At 40.4% G+C, this 25,836-nt stretch overlaps 1 protein-coding gene across 1 annotated transcript in view; it reads left to right on the top strand.

Moving 5' to 3' along the window:
* The window catches only part of LOC149458210 (heparan-alpha-glucosaminide N-acetyltransferase-like), a 187,916-nt gene extending 166,221 nt beyond the window's left edge, over positions 1 to 21,695 (top strand). The window contains exons 4-6 of the mRNA XM_089682500.1: positions 1,120 to 1,190; positions 14,999 to 15,111; positions 21,413 to 21,695. Coding sequence (XP_089538626.1) covers positions 1,120 to 1,190; positions 14,999 to 15,111; positions 21,413 to 21,594 — 366 coding nt within the window. The 3' untranslated portion in view covers positions 21,595 to 21,695. The remainder of the gene's footprint in view (positions 1 to 1,119; positions 1,191 to 14,998; positions 15,112 to 21,412) is intronic.
* Positions 21,696 to 25,836: the final 4,141 nt, after the last annotated feature.

Below are 25,836 nucleotides of genomic sequence, written 5' to 3'. Positions count from 1 at the left end.
CCTCTGCTGGCAGAATACAATAGCATTGCAGGAGGCATTCCCACATCAACATTGGCTGTGTTAATGGGGGAATCGAACAATTCTCTTTCCTTCCACCTGTGAGAGAAGGAAAGAAAATTGAGTCATCTATGGCTTGCATTATGCTGCTAAATTTGCCCTATGCATTTTACAGCCATTGCTAACTAACAGCCCTATTGAATAAAAGGTTTTAAGTGCAGTCCCCCATAGCAATCACTCATAATACATAATGTACAGGCCCAACTTAAAGAGAGGTTCCGCCCCCCCCAAAAAAAATACTGTAGCTGTTAACTTTTAATATTAGGGCACTTACCTGCCCAGGGGTCCAGCAGTGTCCTCACCGGAGCTGATTCTTCAATCGGCTATTGTTTGCTGGCGCAGTTATCGTGACCAAGGGAAACTGGCAGTGAAGCACGCTGTCTTTTTGAATGGGTTGCAGTCTTCTGGGACCTGTGAAGTGTATCAGAAGTCTCCAGGTCAGTTTGCCAGACAAACTGAGTCACATGTGGGAGCGGATACCTGTTAAAACCAAATACCTGCTCCCCCCACAGGGTGCTAAATGTGGCAGCGGAGTGGGGAAGAGGCAGACAAGTGGAACTTCCACTTTTGGGTGGAACTCCGCTTTAAGCACAATGAATTATAATTGTATGTTATGAACCTAGGAATGAGAACTCTATACTGTGTAGGGCTGCATGTGCTAGTACATACATAATGCACACAGACTCAAGTTATGCCATCAATAAGTACAAATTCAGATACACAACCCATTTTAGTTATAACCTTTTTTTCTTAAATTATATATAAAGTGGGGGAGGTTGTTTCTCTTATTGTTTGTTTGGATTAGGAACAAATCTCTTGTCAATAAGAACCATAAGATAGCTAGTAAAAGAACTAAGTAGAGGAACTAACAAGTCAATTTTAGCCGTGCCCTTATGGTGACAAAGAGGTTAACCTGTACATTCATGCACAGAGTGATCAATGAAAACACTTACGATCATAGCCTACCCATCTGTCCCTTTGGTATCCAGTGCTGACTATACAACCATCCATCTTTACTCTTGTGTATTGACCAACTGGTCGCCTTATTGTTTTTTCCCACAGGGGACTGTATCGGCCATCTTAACCAAGTGTACAAGGGATGAAGGATTTATTCCCGTCAATAAAAACCTCTGGTAAGTGCTACTGAATTCAAGTGGAGCATTGCTATAACAAAGCCTCATCATTATTCAGCCTAAACTTAGCCATTAGCATCCTTTCACATTCGCTCTCTCCATAGCTGGAGGGGATATGCTGTGCCCAAAGGCATTATTACTCTTAATAAACTTGTTTTTCTTGTATTAATTGAAATTACATTCTACAGTTTCCCCCAATTTATTGTCCACACATATTTTAATTATTAAAAGGCATTTTACATTTTTTTGCATAGTAATTATACATTTAGTCCATTTACTGCTTAGTTGGTTTATTAAGTTTCCTACTTTATACAGCACTGTCATATTTTGCAGCATTTGCTGAAGACTATTTCAGTGGCTGTAGAGAAGTGAGAGAATACAACTCATTGGTATAATCTAATAAAAATAAAATTTACTACAAGGTTTTAGTATATGCCAGTGTGTGTTTTATATTAATAAACAGAAAGACTGGTGCATTCCGGCTATTCAGTAAACTATTAAACAGTTATGAAAGGAACATGGATGTCAGTAGCATTTTATCCAATATAGTGAAATTTAGATCAAGGTCAACGTGATCAGTATCTCCATTGTATTTTTATACATTAAAACTGGAGAATTAAAATAGTTGTTAAACCCTAACTAGATGACATTTAGTTTCCTATGCAATGCTTTTTCTTCACTTTTTTCCATTCTTTGTTATGATTCACTGTTGCGGATTGTCTGCAGCTATTTCCTGTCTAAAGATTTGCTCCTGATCTTTGCTTGCATAGCATTTCTAAGGGTGGGTCTCTTGATGGTGACAGCAGTAGACCATGCCTGTGTAATCTGTGTGTGCACAGCCTCTTTCAGCCTCCATCAGAAGGCGATGTGACAGGGGTACAATGAAGGAGTACAATTTGCTGACAGAAAAAGAACACTGTCAACTGAATACAGGAAATACCTGAGCAAGGATCTTCATGGCAGAATCTCCAGGTTTTTTTTTCAGTTAAAGCTGCAGATTTCAAACGATTGATTATTCCTTTTGAAATTACAATAATATGTTAAAGATTATATGGGATTTTAATATTTGGGTTTTCATGTAGTTTAAAGACTTATAGTATACCAGCCAGCATCAAGATAAAGTTTCATATGTGCCATTGGGTCCAACTTTATAGCCAAGATCTATTCTTGAATAAGGGTCACAAATGGAAACCCAGCAGCCATGGGCCTGATACTGATTGCCATCTCTGCTGGTTTCTTATTTTATTTATTATTTAATTATTACTTAGATTGTAAGCTCCAAGGAGCAGGGCCCTCCTAACCCTCTTGTATTGAACTGTATCGTTGTTGTATTGTCTCCCTTTATATTGTAAAGCGCTGAGCAAACTGTTGGCACCATATAAATCCTGTATGATAATAATAATAATACATGTACTTATATAACGCCGCCAATTTATGCAGTGCCTATATATATATATATATATATAGTACATTCACATCAGATCCTGCCCTCAAGGAGCTTACAATCTAAGGTAGTTTAGTACCAATTAAACTCACCTACACCATACCTACTAACTTTCTGAGATTTGAACGAGGGACACCTATTAGCAAAAGTGTGTACACGTAGGACACACACCCCTGACACACCCCTTAAAGGAGGATTATACAAAAGAACATTGGTTAAACCCACAAGTACTTTTTTTTTACCACTACTATTTCTTTATATTGGAAATTTACAAATGCAGAAATTTAGAAATTGTATGAAAGGTTTAGCACTGTAAAACACTTTTTGATAGATAAATAGTTCATTTTATATACAACTATATAGATCAGACCAAAATGAGTGACAAATGAGGAGGAAGGAGGGACAGAGGGACTTTGTTCCAGTCCCTCGAAATCAGGGACTGTTGGGAGCTATGCCTACACTGCTTTGTTAGACAGTGTGAGATCAACAAGATCTGTGTAACTTTGTCAGCTTTTGACATGTTCATAAACAAAGTAAGGTCTAGAGCAGGGGTCTCAACAAAGGGCCAGCTTAATGTACTTTAGACTTTAGAGGGGCCGGATTGTAGCCAGTGGAAGTAGCAATTGTCCTGGCATCAGTGAAAGCAGTGTCCCATCTTTGGTATTAGTGGGAGGAAAAGTGACCCTTCGCTGATGTTAGTGTTAAGAATAGTGCCTCATGGTTGGTGTCAGTGTGAAAAATAGTCCCCCATTGTTGGTGCCAGTGGCAAGAATTATGCCCCAGTGTTAGTGTCAGTGGGAGGAATAGTGTCTTCTATCAGTGAGAGGAGTGGTGCCCCAAAGGCCAAATAAAGGCAAGCAAAAGGCCACGTCTTCTGGCCCCCGTGTCACAGTTTGGAGACCACTGGTCTTGAGAAATATAGTTTCTATTATTTCACTAGGTTATACGTTCACTTGTTTGACTTTCACTCAATTTTCATTCATAAATCTATGTCTGTAGGAAGGATTTCCAATTTTAATGAGCCCATATGTTTTTCTTCTCACCAGTCCCAGGTCTCTCACTTTATGATGGCCATGAACAGCCTTGTAAGAGCAAGCAATGCACCCAGTTAGGAGTGTAGCTTACTATATTACAGGGCTATATCTACGGTGTAATTTAGGGATCATTATTTAATACCTCAAGTGATTGGAGAGTGAATTATCAAAAGTACCCCAGTATCCCAACCTTAGTGTCAGTCAAGGGTTGATGTGGACCCAGGCACTGGAGAGAGTCACTCAAGAACAGGCAGTTTTCCCAGATATGTCACTCTCCAGTTGTCCTTAGTCATAGTTCTGTACAGTTATATTGCTCTTGCATAAAGAAATAAACACGCATATATTAACATTGTGATCATTTTGGGTTTTTTTTTTGGGGGGGGGGGTTGCAGTATATGTATTTGGGAGGCTATACAGTATCTTGGGTTTTATGAATATTGCACTCAGTTGGATTCAATCATTGAGTCCAGAAGAATAGAAAAAACATTTGCTACACCAGTTTGTTGTATAATACAGCTGTTATACAGAACAATACTGTATATTTATGTAATTGTACCAACTGTAGCATAGGTTTCCTGCAAGGCATGTTACAGCTACTTGGCAATAATTTACAGCGCTATGCTTTAGTGCTTGCAGATTCTCCAGGGAAATTGATCCCTTTTGACTCTGGTAACCCTATCATTATGACCCAGTAAACAGTGTTCATTAGGTTAACAGCAGCAGATATTTCTGTTTAACAGCTGAAATTATATAGTCAGTATAAACCAATGGCTTGAAAACGTACAGTACCCTTTCCTGCAGTTGAATATTTTATACATTGTTTGTAGACCTCTTTGCCCTTGTGATTTGACAGTTCCAAATCACATGACAAGTCGCAATGGAACCATTCAAATTGGCAGGACTCATAGTTAGATAGTTAGTCTGGCTGAAAAAAGACAAAAGTCCATCCAGTTCAACCATTAAAAAAAAAAAGTTACAATCCTACACCCACAGTTGATCCAGAGGAAGGCAAAAAACCCTAGCAAAGCATGATGCAATTTGCTCTTGCAGGGGAAAAAATTCCTTCCTGATCCCCCAAGAGACAATCGGTTATTCCCTGGATTAACTTTACCTATAAATGTTAGTATCCATTTATTTTCTGTGTGTCCAAGAAAGAATCCAGGCTTTTTTAAAGCAATCCACTGAGCTGGCCAGAACCAACTCTTGAGGGAGTCTATTCCACATTTTCAGAGCTCTTACTGTGAAGAAACCTTTCCCTGTTTGGAGATTAAATCTCTTTTCCTCCAGACGTAAAGAGTGCCCCCTTGTCCTCTGTGATAACCTCAGGGTGAATAGCTCTACACTATATGAACCACAGATGTATTTATACGTTGATCATATCCCCCCTTGATCTCCTCTTCTCAAGAGAGAATAAATTCAGTTCCTCTAATCTTTCCTCATAGCCAATCTCCTCCATGCCTCTTATCAGTTTAGTTGCCCTTCTCTGTACTTTCTCCAGTTCCCCAATGTTCTTTTTGTGAATTGGTGCCCAAAACTGAACTGCATATTCCAGATGAGGTGTTACTAATGATTTGTACAGGGGTAATATGAGATCTCTCTCTCTGGAGTCTATACCTCTTTTAATACAAGAGAGGATTTTGCTTGCTTTAGAAACTGCAGCATGGCATTGCATGCCATTATTAAGCTTGGGATCTACCAGAACTCCCAGATCCTTCTCCACCATTGATTCCCCCAGTTGTACCCCCCTAGTATGTATGATGCATGCATATTCTTAGCCCCCAAGTGCATAACCTTACATTTATCAACATTAAACCTCATTTGCCACATAGTTGCCCAATTAAACAGTGCATTGATGTCGGCCTGTAAGTAGGAGACATCTTATAAGGACATTATTCCACAGCACAGCTTGGTGTCATCTGCAAAGACTGAAATGGTATTTATAATCCCAGACCCTCATGTTGCAGCAACTTTGAAAAAGGTTCCTGTACTGCTTTTTTCAGATTTCACTGTGACTTGCAAAGACTTCTGTTAAAAAAGTCACAATCCACAATGAAATTGGAGGTACAAATCACACTGATTTGTGACTTTAAAATCGTGCTGAAGTGGCACGATTTCAAAGCCATACCTTTGTGAATCCAGGGCTTAATTATAGCCAGGGAAGAGGTAAGAGGTGTTATCATTACTGCCAATATTCATTAGAAAGCTTTTTAAAAAAGAAAAGAGGAGCACCAGGTGTCTGAAATGATGTCACACTTGATGCAAGGATATCAATCGTTTATTGAGAATTATGAACAAGTCGATCCCAATGCATTTCGGGGGAACTGTCTCCTCCTTCTTCAGGAAGGACTTGCTTCCTCTGCATCATTCCAGCCATCATCTGTTAGCACAAGGCTCTTTGCAAAGACACAAGTACCACCATGCAGCCATGAGGAAGGGAGAAATAGTTCCCTGAAACACATTGGCTGAATTTGTTTATTCTTGATTCTCAATAAACAATTGATATTCTTGCATCCAGTGTGGAATCACTTCGGATACCAGGCACTCCTCTTTTCTTATTTAAAAATCCCTTATACTGAACCAACATCAGAGTTGGACCAGTTCATGTAGCAGCCCAGACTTCCAAAAGGACTCATAGACCTACATTTATTCACAAAACCACTTAACGCAGACTAAAATAATCCAATCAGTCCAGCACGGTCCCTAGCTCAAACCAAGCACTGCCAATATACAGGACAACCTAAATAGAAACCACAATATACCAATTAAGAAAGGCAATTTACACTCAGGGAGAGTTTATGAGCTACAGTACTCTCACCAGGCCAAAGACATGTCTGGCCATTGAAATAATGATCTGTCTGCCCAGGCCCCATCATCAACTCTGCAAATGTGTCACACTGAAGCACCTACTCCTTGTGAGGCCAGTGATATCAGATGTAACTTCAGAATCTTTAAGGAAGGTGGGGACCCTGTCCCCAATTGGACAGACACAAAAAAAACTGTCAAACAGCAAGGGATTCCCTTCATTTATACCAGACCCTTGTCCTAGATGAGGGACTGGTAGAGATGTAGATTGGAGAATCCAAGTCAATAAAAAAACAAGGTGGGATCCCCCCTAAAAATACATATCAGCCCTTTATCTTTGAGCTGAAGTTACACAGAGCTTGTTGATCTTGCACTGTCTAACAAAGCAGTGTAGGTGAGTCTAATTGGTACTATAGTATCTTAGATTGTAATCTCCTGGAGGGCAGGGACTGATGTGAATGTACAATATATATGTAAAAGCACTGCATAAATTTACAGTGATATATAAGTACTTGTAATAAATAAATTAATAAAATAAGAAACCAGCAGAGATGGCAATCAGTATCAGGCCCATGGATGCTGGGTTTCCAGTTGTGACCTTTATTCAAGAATAGATCTTGGCTGTAGCTTTGGACCCCATGTCACATATGAAAACATTATCTTGATGCTTTCTGGTATACTATAACTACATGTAAACCCAAACATTAAAATCTCATATAATTTTTAACATTCTATTGTAATTACAAAAGTAATATCAATCTTTTGAAATCCGCAGCTTTCGCTGGAGATTCTGCCATGTAGATCCATGTTCAGGTACTTCCTATATTCGGTTGACAACATTCTGTCTCTGTCTACTCCTCAGGTTGTCCTGTATATTGGCAGTGCTTGGTTTAAGCTAGGGGCCGCGCTGGACAGAATGGATTATTTCAGTCTGTGTTAAGTGATTCTGTAGATAAATGTTGGTCTATGACTCCCTGGAAGTCTGGGCTGCTACCTGAACTTGTCCAACTCTAATGTTACTTCAGTAGAAGGGATTTTTAAATAAGAAAAGAGGAGAGCCCAGTATCCAAAGTGATGCCACTTTTGATGCAAGAAGATCAATTGTTTATTGAGAATCAAGAATAAAGTAATATATCTAATGCATTGGAACTGCCTCCCCCTTCTTCAGGGCTATTCTTCAGGGATGTTTGATGATCCGTGATGAGCATCTAGTATGAATTTTTTGGGGGGGCATACTTTTTTTTTACACTACCCCTGCCTCTTTGTTTACATTTTCTTGTCATATGGGAATTCCCAGCTGAAAAGGTCATGTGGGTATATATCACTGGTTGTTAGTAAGCCAGGGGCCACCTGGAATCTGTCTTATTTACCAGTGGTTGTAATATAACTGCTAAACCAGTGGTTCTCAACCTGTGGGTCGCGACCCCTTTGGGGGTCGAACGACCCTTTCACAGGGGTCCCCTAAGACCATCAGAAAACACATATTTCCGATGTGTAAAGAGCAGCTACTGTGTAGAAAGCAGCTGCTGTGTTGAAAGCAGCTACTCTGTTAAAAGCAGCTACTGTGTTGAAAGCAGCAGTGTTGGAGGTAAAATGACACTCATGAATTATAATTACTGGGTAAATAATTTTATGGTTGGGGGTCACCACAACATGAGGAACTGTATTAAAGGGTCACGGCATTAGGAAGGTTGAGAACCACTGTGCTAAACGTTTCACTTTCGGCTGTAGCTAGAGGTGTGGCTCGCCAAACATCCATTTAGTTTGGCTGTTTGATGAACCTCTGAACATGCTCATTCTTATTAGGCTGTGAGCACCTCTATCACTTCATGTCATGCTGCAGCCTATCAGTGAGGCACTTTCTTGATCCCTGTCTGCCTGTCAGAGTGGCTTCTACCTCCCGCTTTCAATAGCTAGCTGCTGAGCCCCTTGATACACCTTCCTGCTATCCAGCTTGCCTCCTCTACTGATTCCTGTGCACCTACAGCTGACTAGTTCCTTGTTATCTGCTGCATGCTCCATTGATTCATGCACACTGATGTCTAGGTAGTTACCGTAATTCTTATCCACTGCATCCTCCATTGGTTTCTGTGCACCAAGTTGTATCTATTTTCTGGTTATGCAGGTCTGCTGCTTTTCCTGACCTCTAGCTTGTTACTGGTTATCTATGTCTGTGGACCACCTTGACCTTTGGCTTGTTCCAGGTTAATATGTCTGTTACCCATCCTGGCCTCTGGACTGTTCCCAGTGACTTCCAAATCATGGTTCATATTACATAAAGCCTAAACATTTTTACCTTAATGCATTCCATGTAAAAAATGTTTCAGTATGTGTATTGTCCCCTTAGCCCCCTTATACTTACCTGAGCCTGATCTTAATCCAATGCTGTGCCCATCAGCAGTGGCTCTCTCCTCTTCTCCATGCTCTCATAGGCTTTGCTAACAGCAGTGAGAGCCACTGGCTACTGCGGCTATCATTTAGGGGGGTGGGGCCAAGCCTTACTCTCTATCTCTCTGTCTATAGATGCAGGCAGCACAGGTCAGGATCAAGCTCACAGGTGTACCACAATAGGAAGCAGCTCTCTATGGTGGCACACCAAGAAGAGAATGAGAATTGGCAGGGGACCCTAGAAGAGGAGGTTTGAGGCTGCTGTGCAATACCAGAGCAGGTAAGTAAAACACATTTGTTATTTTAAAAGAAAAAATATTTGACTTTACAAACGCTAAAAAGCAAGGTGATTGCCAAACCTCCATTGTGAATTCCAGCTGACTCTTAGACTCTGCACCCTGGGGGATTCCACATCATCTGCTTTCAATTGGGACCATCCTCCTAATTAAGCGAGTCCTGTTCCAACTCTCTGGTCATATCCTTTCAAAGTGATTGTAGTCCATTTACAGAACCATCCTCTTCCAGTGTGCACCAGCGTTGTTTTGCTTTCTCTGCCAAGTATAACCTGTTCTATTGTGCCCTGCTCTAATGTGGACCAGCTGTTGGCCTCACAGTCTAGCTAGAGGGTCCGGTATAATTGTCATCATGAGACTCAATAAGAGCATGCAGCACCAATATGGAGTCTTGGGGTATGGTAAAGTATTTGTGCTGAGTTAAAGGACATTAATTCATTAGAGGAAAGCATAACTTCATTTTAACAAAACAATAATAAGCCCTCCTATTGAGTGAGTATAACATGTGGATTGGGGTGCCAAACTGGCTCTTAGGGACACTACAGGCACATTTAACAAGAGCTTTTCAATTACTAGCTAAAGGTTTCGCAAAATGATTAAATACATAATAATATATTATTACAGGTATTCTACTTTTGTAAAATCAGGAAAGGACTTTTTCCTATTAAAGCAAATTGAAGCATGCTGTAAAAGGAAGATGGATCCCTTACTTTAAGGCTGCTTTCACACTGGTGCATTTTTGCTATGTTTTTACTGTGCTAAAAGTACAAGAAAAACACAATCCTTTAAATTCTATGGGACTCTTTGCACCACTGCACTGCAGGTGCGGTGCATTTTGAAAAGTCCTGCTTGCTGCATCTGTGCTGCAGTTTTAAAATCTGCACCAAAAATGCAGGTCCTCAGTGGAATGAAAAGAAAATATGAAAACCATGCAGCAAAACTCATCAAAAACACCTAAAAAATCCACCTGTGTTTTTGGTGCATTTTTTGTCACATGTCTAAGTTTCACAGGTGCATGCTGGGCAATATGCACCCAGAAAACGCGCCGGAAACGCAGGAAAAACACATATGCATTGTTACCACTTTTTTCTTTTTTGCAGTGGAGCAATATGAAAGCAGCCTAAAGCCCAGTGCACGTTTTGCATAGGATTAGGATAATTTTTCTATTTTTAATTTTGCTTTCAGTTCATCACAGAATGAGATGTATTCTCTCTGTCACTGGCAGCTGGCAGACAGCTTTTCCTATTACTCCATTCATACCTGTGTGTTTCAGCGCATGTTCCTGGAAAGTGTGAAAAATGTGCATCATGCTTGCCGTGCCATTAATTGTTAAAGGCACCTTAAACACAGCTAGTAAATGTGAAACAAAATGCACATAAAAAAATACACAAACTGGAACATGGTGAAATGCTCCATGAGCTACTTTGCGGCTTGTAAAGCAGCTCGTTCAAGTTGAACAAAAAACACCCAAACAAAAGTGTGAAAAACTTGCATGAGCACAATGCTCAGGTGTGAATGGGGCCTAAAGCACAAGCTCAAACAGTTCCAGAACTTCTTTAGAGCTTCTGATGGCAGAGGTTTTCCTGGAGGGTGACAGCCAAAAGCTGAAACAAGACTAGCACACAGTACAAAGTCAGAGGGCCGACACAAGGTCAGGACAAGATGGGCATCAGTAGGTGCAGCGATGGGCAGGTGTAGTAAAAAAAGAAATAGACGTTTGAGCAGGAAGAAAGCAGAAACGTAAAACAGATCAAGTTAAAACCAGCGTCAACCACAGATAGCAGATATTTCTGGGATAATCCAAAAATAGACAAGGACATATGCCAAGTACATACCAAATCATAATGGAAAATCAGATCCCCTCTAGGGACCAGAGACTGGTAAATAAGGCAACAGCAACCATAGAGCAACTGAAGGTGGTGGTGAAAGGGGGCTCCCATACTTGCACATAATGACAGGAGCTCTGGGGGCCCAAACTAAATTTCAGCAGTAGCAGTTAGCATGGTAAACATGTGAATGGGAGCCTTGATCTCTATCTCCTGGTTGTAAATACTGCATATGCAATATTTCATATTTAACTGAAAAAAAACCTAAGGATTTTAATGCATCATTTAACCCTGTGCACAATAAAGTCAATAAGAGCACTCTCACAGCCACAATATATCTAAATGATTGAAGTGCAGTAACACAAAATCTTGGCCATTTTTTCTAGAGCAGTGGTCTCCAAACTGCGGCCTGCGGCCGAATGCGGCTTGCCTTTATCCGACCCTTGAGGCATTATTCCTGCCACTGACACCAACAATGGGGCATAATTGCTGACACCAAAAATGGGGCACTATTCCTCCCACTGACACAAACTATTTCTTCCCCTAATACCAAAGATTGGGCATTGTTAACTCCCATTGGGCACAGTTTGGTCCCCCTAAAGTCTGAAGGACAATAAACCGGCTGTTTGTTTAGAAAGTTTGGAGACCCGTGTTCTAGAGAAATGAAGTGTTTTTTTGGGGGAGGTAGGACACTCTTAGTATTGCTACATGGGAGTATCTCTTGCAGACAGTGTTCTGCCCCAGGCTATGTTCCCTTATCCTTGACTAGGTGAAATATAAAGAATAACAACAGTTGATGTCCTAAATTCTAACCACCGCCCAATCAGTCTATAGGATGTTGCCTAAACACAGACATCTCTGCAAATTGCATCCTGTAGGATGTTGCTGAATAAGACTGTAGCACTGGAGATATTTTCATAAGAAGCTTAATTTAACTCTTTAATTTTTAGAGTGTTAATTGAGAGGCCATGCTGCTATAGATGAGAAGCAGGAGATCACTTCACTTCCTCCTTGCCATTCTTACACCCAAGAAAGCATTTGACAGCTTTACAAGAGAAGTGAAAATCAATATGCAGTTACTTACAAGCATTCAGTATGCAGATGGTGTAGGCAGCCCTTCAACTGACAGATAAATGGCTTTTAGGAAGTATTAAAATAAAGTAGGCCAGATGAGTACTATCAAGGAAGAAGTATAAGCTGGAAAGGTTCCCTCGTGTGATTTATTTAATTTATATAATGTATTCTCTATGTGCAGCACTTGGAACAATATACCGTACTTGGATCTTATCTTTGCATTGTGTGACCCTAAAGCTTGCATCTTAGTTGTGTAATGCATAGAATCTATCCGAAATGAAACAGCCTATAAACATTGATTTAATGACACTTCCTTGTTGTGTTAATTGGCTAATTCCTGCTTGCGGTCCACGTCATGTAACAATGAATGTCTTAACAACTGATGTGTGTTTTATTTGGGGCAAAATTTTTGTCAGTCTATGAAAATGCTACAATACATTTAGAGGAACATAGCTGAGATAGATAGATAGATAGATAGATAGATGGAGTAATATACAGGGGAATGAGGATTCAGAATCACAACAAGAGGTCAAGGGTACTGCAATGTTCAGACAAAGCTCTTTTTATTGAAAAATGTAAAAAATTGATTTTAACTTCAGCAAATATGAAACCATTTAACAGAGTAGGTAATGGGCCAAGTGATGCGGGAGTATCAAACTACAGTAGTAGTTTACTAAACAGGTGCAACATTAGAGCAATGCACAACAGGTTGGGGGTGACACAGCACATTCATACACTTCAGAGTCAGATTATGAAATCTCTAGAAACACAGATTTTTCACATCGATGTCTCTGTGGCTCAGTCAGGGTAATGGGGCTCCATATTATAGTTTCTATAAGATTCTAGCTAAGAATCATTACGTCAATCAAGTAATACAGAACACCGTTCCTTATGATTATCCTCATAGACATAGACATCACTTGCTATGAAGTCCAGGGTAGCTCTGGTAACAAGGGTGAACAGCTAAAGGGATCTAAGTTCCATGGACCAAATGCTAACCTATTGGAACTGCACTATTCTGATAGCAACCAGGGAGCAGTTGCCCACAGTAACTGGGTCTTCTGTAAAAGTTATTAAGTTCCTCTGCAGCTGCCCACACTCTGGTTCGAACAGTGGAGGACCTCTTACCTGGCTGCACATTACTTGCCAGGCTACCTCTATCTCATAAGATGTGGCCTCTCTGAACTGCCTTGAGTGGGAAACTGGGGGATTTATACTCCTCGGGTGTGTTCAGGAACCAAGGGAGTTGTGGGAAATGGAATTAAAGGGGCTTGTGCCTGCATCTGGGCATGGTGAGTAATTGGGCATTCCACTATAAAGAACTTTGCTTCGGCACAGGTATACGTTCTACCAAAACAGGGCTCACCAGCCAAGGGAAAGTTTAAATCAGCTGGATCTTTTAGACCACACAGCTACAAGGTTTTCATGGGAGTAGAGCTAACACATAGCTTTTCATTTGGAGACAGTCTCCCACCATCAATATGTCAGAGATAGGCCTGGTCCCACATCCACAGGTTTTTCATCTAAAATGCTTCCTCTGCAGGAAAGGCTGGCACAGCAGCCCTCCCCTGGACAATCGCCCCCAGGGTGTCCACTTCAACCCTACCCCAGCAGCACTGATTTACACATGGAACCTCTGGCTGCCTCAGGCTCTCCTCTTGGTGGGACCAAACAATCTCACCCTAAAACTTGCTCTAGACTCACAGGCATCCTTTTCATGCCAGTACTGGCTCTCCAAGTGTCAACTATCACATCTAATCTGTAATAAAAACTGCTTCTACCACAATACATAGGTATGACATTTATTCAGCCTATGATCAAGATGTACTCTTCATGTAAGTGGGGACTTGTTTGGACTGTTCAGGTCCATGCTAATGTTTTATCTGATTTTTTTCCTTTACATTATTAAAGGGGATGTTTAATAGTTTTGTACATACTTTATTTGTTGATATATGTATTTATTATGGTTGGGAATAAAAATGCAGTTTAAAAATTATTATTCTTTTAACAGATTAGCTATATTTGAATTTACCTAGAAATCTACAGTAGTGATGGTATCAAATGTATTCTGAACATTTACATTATTCAATCACAGTGCATGGAATAATATTTTCACAAATTGTCTGCCTTGCTTTCAAGTAGATGTTATGATAGTTTCATATGTAGAACAATCTTTCCATATTACTATGTTATAGACTATTATACCCAAATTATTGTGCTCCTATCTGCTTACAGTACATGTCTATTGACCTATCTGACAAAAAAACAAAATTGGATTTTAAATCTTGCAAGCATATGTGGCTTCTGTCTGAAGGCTAAAGTCAGCATTAGCAAGAATTGCATCAAATGCATTAATCATCACCCAGTCTAGAACCACCATCTCTTTCCCATATTGCTAGGATTGCTCTTTTTTTAGTTTTCCTAATGCTGGAGCAGTCAGTAGATACAACCACCACATCTTGTATGCTCTGCAGAAGAATACAAAATCATAGTCTACTTTAATGATTTCCAGCTGATGACAAATTGTATTGCCTGCGCAAGTAGAAGGGTTATTTTGTTCAGTTCCCCATTTGAATTAATCTTTTTATTCTAAAAGCACCAAAATTAAAATGTTGGATACATTTGCATAATAACATCTCTGCAAAACCCTGAACTTTTCTGCCTCTACTGGAAAATATATGTGTCAGCATAGGACAAGCAAAAGTCAGACAGATTACTGGCCATTTTCCAAGGGGTTGAAACACAAGTAATTTTACATTACATCATAAATAAAAATTGGCTTCAGACAAGACAATGTGAGCATCCCTGACACTGCTGTATTTCTCCTATTACCTCATTAGTGTATCCCTATTTCTTAACCTGGCTTTGCTTTAGATAACAGAATGAATAGGTGTCCCTGACAAACTGTACTTTGGTTACCTAAAGTTATACTTCTCGTTGTTGGCAGGTCTCTGTCATTCGTCACCACACTCAGCTGTTTCTCCTTCCTTCTCCTGGGCCTTATGTTTTATGTGATTGATGTGAGACACTGGTGGGGAGGACAGCCATTCATCTACCCAGGTATAATATCCCTGTGCTCATCTACGGGACTATAATTCCATGATATCAGTTTAATATATAAAATGTAAATCATATCTATAAAGAATGCATTTTAAAAGTGAGATATATAGTATAATATATATATATATATATATATATATATATACACACACACACACACACGTCAGAAGACGTTTGCTACAAATAAAGAAATTTTAGAGAATGCGGCTGACTCTTTGGAATGGTACAGCAGTGGCGGATTGGTGCCTGCCTGTTCCCAGCACCCAATACACAATATGTGCAGTCCACCCTTTTTGACAGATAAATATAAAAAAAAGCACACAAACCATAAATATGCACAAACATTAGACAGCAGACAAGAGATAGGAAATTATTAAGCCGCCAAAAGGTCCCTTTTAAGCTAAAAACACACATGAAAATATGATATTATTATACAGGATTTATATAGCGCCAACAGTTTGCTCAGCGCTTTACAATATGAAGGGAGACAATACAGCAACAATACAGTTCAATACAAGAGGGATAGGAGGGCCCTGCTCCTTGGAGCTTACAATCTAAGAGATATGTTTGTGTTCTGTAAGGAAGCAATGGACTGGTATCAATAGATGCTAATTAAATCTTCATTGACGCATGAGAAAAGTAGTAACTTTTACTTTTTCTCATTGATGTCTTATGATAATCTGTTGCATTCGTGTTTACTCTATAAATAGATTAATTGTTGTCTGAAGCCATCAAAATAAATTTCTTATGGAACCTTAAACCTTAGCCTACCAAAATGATTGTTTACATTTTTGTATGGACAATGGTGTGTTAAATATTCTCAGTAATAAAACTTTGTGAAGAAAGACTAACCTGTAGATGGATTCTTGACTTTGCCTATTTCTAAAGTCGTACTAAGCAAAACTTGTGAGTCTCACTCCTCTTTTGCATTATTGTCTTTAAAGTACATAAATAAATAACTGTACAAAGGCTTCAAAATGGGCGCAAATGGATGGTGCGAGGAAAACTAAAAAGGTTTTTCTAGCATGAAATACATGAAAATATAATATTTTTAATGAGAAATAGAACTCATGTATATGGGTATATGGGTTTATTGCACTTGAGCTGCTTCCTTCCTCTTACAAGTCAGTGTGAATGCAAAAGCAACCTGAGCAGCTCAAAGAAACTGAAAAGCAGCTTGATGGAACTTCTTGGGCAACTGCAAAGGAAGTTACAGCATCTCAAAAGTAAGTCAAAACAGTCCAGGAACACCTGAAAGCATAACAAAATTAACTTCCTTCTGAAATTAAAGGCTGTGTAGAGAAACCCAAAAAAGGCCTCAGATGGTTGTGAAATTTCAGCTTTGGATGGACCCTTTTAACTTGATTAACTGCTTCCAGCCCAGCCTATAGATACTGTAAATGACAGTGTGGCAGGACGTTTGCCACTCTGGGTGGACGTCATATGATGTCCTGAACGCACCACACGTGGGCCCAGCTGTGGTGCGATATGTTACCCCCTGTGTCCACTGGACACAGTCGATGACAGATAACTGTATTAGGCCACTGTTGGTACCATGTGATTGATGTAACCAATCACAGCAGATCACATGCAATTGTACACATCCATTGTCTACTATTGTGTTGCTTGCTGTGATCGGTTACAGTGAACACATGGTACAGCCAGGGCCAATCACAGCCCATCTGTACCATGTGATTAGCTGTGGCCAATCACAAATAATCACAAAAATACACACGGAATGAATTGATTTTATTCAGTAAAAATTGAAGTTTATAACAGTGATATTCACTTTTTTAAGCAATCAAGTGTATAAAAAAAGGAAAAAATTTAATTAAAAAAAACAAATATTTGTAAAAAATGTATTTAAAATTATTACTTTTTTTTAACATACTGTTACCAGTCAGTGCCCCTGATCACCTCCGCACCAGTTATATGATGACACCGTACTGCACTAGTGACAGTATGTAAAAAAAAGTTGTGGAAAAGCTATTTTTTTTTTAATTCTTTATTTTCCAAACAACTGGTACAACAAAAATTACAACTTATTGTGCTGTCCCAGCATTTTTGAGATAGACCATCAATACATCACAATTGATCAAGATATATACATATATATATATATATATATATATATATATATATACACATACATACACACACATATAAACTGTTCAAAAAAATTAAAGGAAAACTTTTTAATCAGAGTATAGCATCAAGTCAATTAAACTCCTGGGATATTGATCTGGTCAGTTCAGTAGCAGAGGGGGTTGTTAATCAGTTTCAGCTGCTTTGGAGTTAATGAAATTAAAAACAGGTGCACTAGATGGGCAACAATGAGATGACCCCCAAAACAGGAATGGTTTAACAGGAGGAGGCCACTGACATTTTTTTCCCTATTCATCTTTTCTGACTGTTTTTCACTAGTTTTCCATTTGGCTAGGGTCAGTGTCACTACTGGTGATACCGCACCAGATACTACAGCATGAGGTGATACCTGGACCCTACAGAGGTTGCACAGGCAGTCTAACTCCTTCAGGATGGCACATCAATACGTGTCATTGCCAGAAGGTTTGCTGTGTCTCCCAGTACAGTCCCAAGAGCATGGAGGAGATTCCAGGAGACAGGCAGTTACTCTAGGAGAGCTGGACAGGGCCGTAGAAGGTCCTTAACCCATCAGCAGGACCGGTATCTGCTCCTTTGTACAAGGAGGAACAGGATGAGCACTGCCAGAGCCCTACAAAATGACCTCCAGCAGACCACTGGTGTGAATGTCTCTGACCAATCAGAAACAGACTTCATGAGGGTGGCTTGAGGGCCTGATGTCCTCTAGTGAGCCCTGTGCTCACTGCCCGGTACCATGGAGCTCTATTGGCATTTGCCATTGAACACCAGAATCGGCAGGTCTACCACTGGTGCCCTGTACTTTCACAGATGAGAGCAGGTTCACCCTAAGCACATATGACCAGGGGCGGACTGACAACTCATGGGGCCCCGGGCAATAGGGGATCATGGGGCCCCTGTGTCCTTGCCCAAACTCAAAAAAGCCTATGAAAAAGATACCAGGGGCATCTCATGGGGCCCCCTACTGACCCCAGGCCCTCGGGCAGTGCCCGAGTTTCCAAATGGTCAGTCCGCCCCTGCTAATGACAGATGTGAAAGGGTCTGGAGAAGCTGTGGAGAATGTTATGCTGCCTGTAACATCGTTCAGCATGACTGTTTTGGTGGTGGGTCAGTGATGGTCTGGGGAGGCATTACCTTGAAGGGACACACAGACCTCTACAGGCTAGACAATGGCACCCTGATTGCCATTAGGTATCGGGATGAAATCCTTGGACACATTGTCAGACCCTACACTGGTGCAGTGGGTCCTGGATTCCTCCTGGTGCACAAAAATGCCCAGCCTCATGTCGCGAGAGTATGCAGGCAGTTCCTGGAGGATGAAGGAATTGATACCATTGAATGGCCCCCATGCTCGCCTGACCTAAATCCAATAGAACACCTCTGATATATCATGTTTCAGTCCATCTGACGCCACCAGGTTGCACCTTAGACTGTCCAGGAGCTCAGTGATGCCCTGGTCTAGATCTGGGAGGAAATCCCCCAGGACACCATCTGTCGTCTCATTAAGAGCATGCTCCGACGTTGCCAGGCATGCATACAATCACGTGGGGGCAATGCAAACTACTGAGTACCATTTTGAGTTGCTGCAATGAAATTTCAGCAAAATGGACTAGCCTGCTGCATAATTTTTTCACTTTGATTTTCGGGGTGTCTTTGAATTCAGTCCTCTGTAGGTTGAAAATTTTCATTTCCGGCAAACGATGGGGCATCCTTACGTTCCTAACACATTACCCAGTCCATATTAGTATAGATATCCAGCATGAGATTTTTCCCCATTGAGATCTGATGTGTTTTCAAAGTGTTTCTTTAATTTGTTTGAGCAGTGTATATATATATATATATATATATATATATATATATATACACATATATATATACATACACATACACACCATAGACTGTACATTCTATAACTTTCCTACAGACTAAGTAATATACACTGATTTTTTTTTTTACCAAAGAAATGTAGCAGAATACATTTTGGCCTAAATTTATGAAGAGAGATTGTTTGCAAAATGTTATAACAGAAACAAAGAAAATGTGCTTTTGTTTAAAATTTGCGGTCTTTTTTCATTTACTTAGCAAAAAATTAAAAAAAAACTTTGGTGATTACTTCAAATACCACCAAAAGAAAATACTATTTGAAGGAACAAAATTATAACAATTTAATTTGGGTACAGTGTTGCATGACCGTGCAATCGTCAATCAAAGTGCAACAGTGCTGAAAGCTGAAAATTGGCCTGGGCAGGAAGGGAGTAACAGTGTCCGGTATAGAAGTGGTTAAACGAACAAAGTGATCGCAAAACAAAATAAGCCATTTAGACACAGGCATTTATATTATTATTATTATATCAATACAGATTTTATTTAGCGCCAGGATATTTTGCATTGCTTTTCCAAATAAAGAGAAAGAGTATAGTTACAATCAATTGAAACAATCAATTCAAGACAAGAGGGCTAGAAGAGCCCTGCTCATGAGAGCTTACAATCTACAAAAGGTAGTAAGCATCATTTGTGTTTCAGCTTCGATGGCTAACTTTATGCGGTAGTTGACCAATTTTCAATGCAAGCAGCATACAGAAGGAGGGACAGGAAGACAGAAGTGATTGCTGACCTCACAGCTTATCCTTTTCACCGAACAGTGACACTGACACATTAACAAAGGAGACATATGCTTTCTACAGTCCATCCTTCCCACCACACAGAGACACAGGGTGCTGACAGTGTGACATCAGATGAACACTTTACTCCTCAGGGTTACACACTAAATAAATGAAGCGTGAAGTCTATTTATTCAGCTTCTTTTATTGTGAATGAAGAGCCATATGTAGGCCATCTCACACCCCCACAAGCCAATACTTCATTGCCTCTTGATTTTGGCATAGAGCAGTGGCTATAGCACTCCAAATGCAGACAGCCCTGAAAAGGCTCTTCAAACTGCCCTAAAATGTATTCAGATTAATAAACTGTGCAGTTCTTTAGTGATCAAGGGCATAAATAGACAGAAGTTATACGATCCTTAATGAAGGACATGAGCAGACAGACTAACCTGCTGATAAGTCACTGGCTGTAAGTCCAGCAGTCTTTTTAAACTTTCTTGATTAGGACCGGTGTGCACTGCAGCATTATAGAGACTTGACCTGCAGCAATGACCAACAATCATCAAATGGCAAAAGGCTCAAGGATGACCATTACAAGCAGCATGTAATACCATCATGCATACAATGCTAAACTGACCACTTGTTTAAAATAAGTGTGTAGAAACGGTTCTATACACTGGTATGGAACAGTTTCTACACACCTATTTTCATCGCAGAGCACATTCTGGCATAACCAATCTCCTGCTATACTATACCTGTACTAGGAGGATTCCATACCTCATAGTGGATGGAAACTGAGGTTATTACTTTAATAGAGTATTCACTAGGATGTACTGCTCCTCTCTGCCAATCCCTCCATTTAGTTGCCATTTACCCAATGAATTAAATAAAAATACTACAAAAAACTTACAAAGCCATCCACAACCTGACCCCCGGCTACATCACTAGTCTCAAATTACCAACCAAATCATTCTCTACATTCCTCCTAAGACCTCCTGCTCTCTAGATCCCTTGTCACCTCCTCCCATGCTCACCTCCATGATGTCTCCTAAGCATTTCCCATCCTATGGAATTCCCTACCACAAATTTTATGACTATCTTCTACTCTATCCTCTTTTAGGCGGTCCCTGAAAACCCTTCTCTTCAGAGAAGGCTATTTCGCCTCCACCTAACAACTCTATTTTCACTTTCTCAATCACCTTTTGTATCACTTGACCCTCCCTTTGAGATTGTAAACTCTAAGGAGCAGGGCCCTCTGATTCCTCCTGTATTGAACTGTATTGTAACTGTACAGTCTGCTCTGTAGCACTGCACAAACTGTTGGGGCTATAGAAATCCTATATAATAATAATAATACAGTATTCACTAGGTTGTAATTCATCCAAACTGAACATATTTAGTTTTCTAAGGTTTTCAGCCTTATAACCACTTATTTATTACAGCTGTTATATAAAAAAATATCTTGTTGCTGAAATATATAGTGCTTGTTTTTCACTTGTTTTAGTAATTTTAGACTATATTAGTTTATATTTGCCCACAATATGATTTGTACTTATTTTGCTGTTTTCTCTGATATGCAGGAATGAATTCAATCTTTGTCTATGTTGGACACTCACTTCTAGCTATGTATTTCCCTTTTAACTGGGAGGTGAAGGACTGGACTTCCCATTATGAGCTCCTCGCTCAGGATCTGTTGGGAACTTCCATCTGGGTGCTTGTAGCTTACTTCCTATACAGACAGAAATTCTTCTTGAAGATTTAAAGGACAAACCTGTTGGTAACTCTGTAATAATCACTGCTGTTTTATATACTATAATACTATAACAACGAGCATTGTCTATGATAGAACTAATAAAGGTTACACACATCTATAAAACTCTTTTGCAAATCTCAGATCATTTCTACTGTAAAAAAAGTTTGGCAGCTGAAAAAAAGTCCCAGTGTGATAACATGTTCTCTGAACAACCTATGTAAAAAAGAACTCGACCAACATTGCATTTACCATTATTGATGATACAGTAGCAGTAAAAAAGCATATTATTCCTTGGAAGGTTGCTGTATCCTTGCAAATGACAATTTTACCCGTCTGCATCTGAAAGTAAACTCAGAAGCATAATGAAATGAATTCAGAGTAAGATGTATAAATAGAGGTCCACTTGACATTATAGTAATGAAAAAAAACATAGGAACGGATTGGAGAGCAGCAGTATACCAATCAATACAAAAGGCTTTAGCACAGGTACAAGCTAGACAGAAATAAAAAATAGGTTTTTATTGTATACATTTGCAAATACATGTGGAAGCCACATTGCCACATCAACCAGAGGTGGCTCTAAGCTTTGTGAGGCCTTAGGCAAAACTTAGACATGAGGCCCCACTTAAGCCCATCCGTCTGTCCTCCATCCGTCAGCAGGTCTTCCCAGCTTGAGATCCTTGTGCAGTGGATGGGAGGGGGTGATATGCGCAGACGCAATGTCACTCCTGATTGGCTGGATCTCCAGAAGTCTTAGGTTACGCGAGAGGTAATTAACAGGGCTCGTAATGCTGCCTGTGCACAGCAACGTTAAGATCCCCAGTCCCTCAAAACTGCGGTAAAGGCCAGAGGCATAATTAGAACCTTCAGGGCCCCAATGCAAAAAAAAATTAAGGACCCTACGACCCAAGCCTGGGGACTTTTACTCCTGTTGAGGTGCCCTTTATTATGTTCCCACAGCGGAACCCTTTTGCATGTTATGCACGGGCCCCCTTCCTGCAATTATGTTAGAATCCCCCCCACATCAGAATTCTCAGTGTTCCCAGAGCCCCCTTTACATCAGAGTTCCCCTCTACAGTACATCAGAGTCTGAAGGGTTTACCTTACAAGGACCCTGATATAAAGGGGAACTCTGCGGACCCTGTTGTAAAGGGGAACCTGATTTAAGGGGGAATGTTGCGTCTCTGGTGTAAAAGGAAACTCTGATGTAAGAGGTTCTCTGGTCACCAGAGCATCTCCTTACATCAGAGTTTTCAGAGTTCCTCCCTACCTCAGAGTCCGCAGAGTTTCCTCTTGCACTGTAAGGGTAAACTTTGCTGACTCTGATGTAAGGGGGAATGCTGGTAAATCTGATGTAAGGACGGGAGGCTCTTACATCAAAATTCCCCTCTACAGCAGAGTCTGCAGAGTGAATACTATAAGGCAAAGGGTTCACTGATGTAAGAGGGGAGTGTAAAGGGTTCACTGATGTAAGAGGGGAGTGTAAAGGGTTCACTGATGTAAGAGGGGAGTGTAAAGGGTTCACTGATGTAAGAGGGGAGTGTAAAGGGTTCACTGATGTAAGAGGGGAGTGTAAAGGGTTCACTGATGTAAGAGGGGAGTGTAAAGGGTTCACTGATGTAAGAGGGGAGTGTAAAGGGTTCACTGATGTAAGAGGGGAGTGTAAAGGGTTTACTGATGTAAGAGGGGAGAGAGGACACTGATATAAAGGGGACCTTTATATCAGTATCCTCCCTTACCTTAGGGTCTCCACTCGCCCCTTACATCAGTGACCCCCCCACAGAGAGGGTGACTGCCTGACTGCCCTACAGAGCTGTTACACACTAACCTGTAAGTGCCTGCCCCTCATCTTCCTTGCGCCCCCTCCTTTCAGTTGCTTTAAAAACGAAAGGCACCTTTTCCCGAGCTTCCTTCCCCCCCCCAATGCTCAAGCTAAGCCTGGCCACGACCAAGCTGGGCTTGTGTTCTGTGAAGGAGGTGTTTTGTAGTCCACCGTTTGCTGAAGCATACAGTATATTGACATTTGGATGAAGACGCTCTGAATTTTTCTAGAGCATTTATTTGTAGTTACATAATTTTTTAGGTATAAAGGACAAGTTGGATGGACTTATGTCTAGTACACATGAGAAAATCAGAGAAAAAAAAACAGTTTCAGAGCAATTGTCCAATAATCTGATCATTAGTACACAGCTTTCGAGAGCTGATCACAACAGTTCATGCAAAAACATCCAAAGGGACAAGCATGTCAATTTTTCTCATCAGATAACAGAACAAACAATTTTCGTGTAATTAGTGTAGTGCTTGTACGAAAAAAAAATCAAGTGACCAAGACCGCGCATGCTCAGAAAATGAAAGAATACCATACAATACAATTATTAACATTACATTGCTTCTGAAGTTGTATTCTGTTTTACGAGAATCATAACTTTAGTAACCTCCTAATTTTCGATATGAGATTAGGATGCAAAAAAAGAAATAGACAGCCATTTGTCTGATATTCTCATCGTGTGTACTAGGCTTTTGATTTAACTTTTTTCACTGGATACTTATCACAATAAATGAGTTTAGCACTCATTTATCATGTTTTTCACATGTTTTAAATTTATTATAAGAGCATGGTATTTATATATGTAAGGGGAGTACAGCACTTTATTGTATTTGTCACAATTTTATTTAATTAAAAGTCAGGGATACAATCCAAAAAGTATCCCATGTGTTTCAGGAGTCCAAGAGCAACCCCTTCATCAGAGCTTGATTGACAACAGGGTGAATACACCAGAAGTGACCTAGACCTACAATGGTATTTCCGCTGTAAATTGCACGCACAGGCCTTGTCAGAAGCTTTTTTGGCTGTCACAATTTTGCTCAACTGTCCTAACTCTAAACTATCTGGGTTCTGAGCTATAGGTCATATATAGCAATGTACAAACTGAGAGAATGTTCACCTGGAGGTAGACCTTTCCACAATTAAATGTCCAGCAACACGCCAGAAGTCCAGACATACAGGTGAAACTTGAAAAATTACAATATCGTGCAAAAGTTCATTTATTTCAGTAATGGAACTTAAAAGGTGAACCTAATATATGAGATAGACTCATTACATGCAAAGCAAGATAGTTCAAGCTGTGATTTGTCATAATTGTGATGATTATGGCTTACGGCTCATGAAAACCCCAAATCCACAATCTCAGAAAATCAGATTACATGCAATCAATAAAACAAGGATTGTACATAGAATAATATCAGACCTCTGAAAAGTATAAGCATGCATATGTACTCAGTACTTGGTTTGGGCCCCTTTTGCAGCAATTACTGCCTCAATGTGGTGTGGCATGGAAGCTATCAGCCTGTGGCACTGCTGAGGTGTTATGGAAGACCAGGATGCTTCAATAGCAGCCTTCAGCTCTTCTGCATTGTTCGGTCTCATGTCTCTCATCTTTCTCTTGGCAATGCCCCATAGATTCTCTATGGGGTTCAGGTCAGGTGAGTTTGCCAATCAAGCACAGTAATCCCACGGTCATTGAACCAGGTTTTGGTGCTTTTGGCAGTTTGGGCAGGTGCCAAGTCCTGCTGGAAAATTAAGTCAGCATCTCCATAAAGCTCATCTGCGGAAGGAAGCATGAAGTGCTCCAAAATCTCCTGGTAGACGGCTGCGTTGACCCTGGACTTAATGAAGCACAGTGGACCAACACCAACAGATGACATGGCTCCCCAAATCAACACAGACTGTGGAAACTTCACACTGGACTTCAAGCATCTTGCAGTGTGTGCCTCTCCATTCTTCCTCCATACTCTGGGTCCTTGGTTTCCAAATGAGATGCAAAAGTTGCTCTCATCAGAAAAGAGGACTTTGGACCACTGAGCAACAGACCAGGTCTGTTTTTCTTTAGCCCAGATAAGACGCTTCTGACATTGTTTATTGTTCAGGAGCAGCTTGACAAGAGGAATACGACATTTGAAGCTCATGTCCAGGATCCGTCTGTGTGTGGTGGCTCTTGATGCACTGACTCCAGCCTCAGTCCACTCCTTGTGAAAGTCCCCAACACTTTTGAATGGCCTTTTCCTGACAATCCTCTCCAGGCTGCGGTCATCCCTGCTGCTTCTGCACCTTTTTCTTCCACACTTTTCCCTTCCACATAACTTTCTATTAATGTGCTTTGAAACAGCACTTTGGGAACATCCAACTTCTTTTGCAATTACCTTTTGAGGCTTTCCCTCCTTATGGAGGGTGTCAATGATGGTTTTCTGCAC

Source organism: Staurois parvus, unplaced genomic scaffold, assembly GCF_062004578.1.
Source record: "Staurois parvus isolate SC_StPar_1 unplaced genomic scaffold, SC_StPar_1.0 ptg000291l, whole genome shotgun sequence".
Taxonomy (NCBI): Eukaryota; Metazoa; Chordata; class Amphibia; order Anura; family Ranidae; genus Staurois; species Staurois parvus.
Note: the sequence above shows the minus strand (reverse complement) of the source record. Positions and strands in the feature narration are given on the sequence as shown.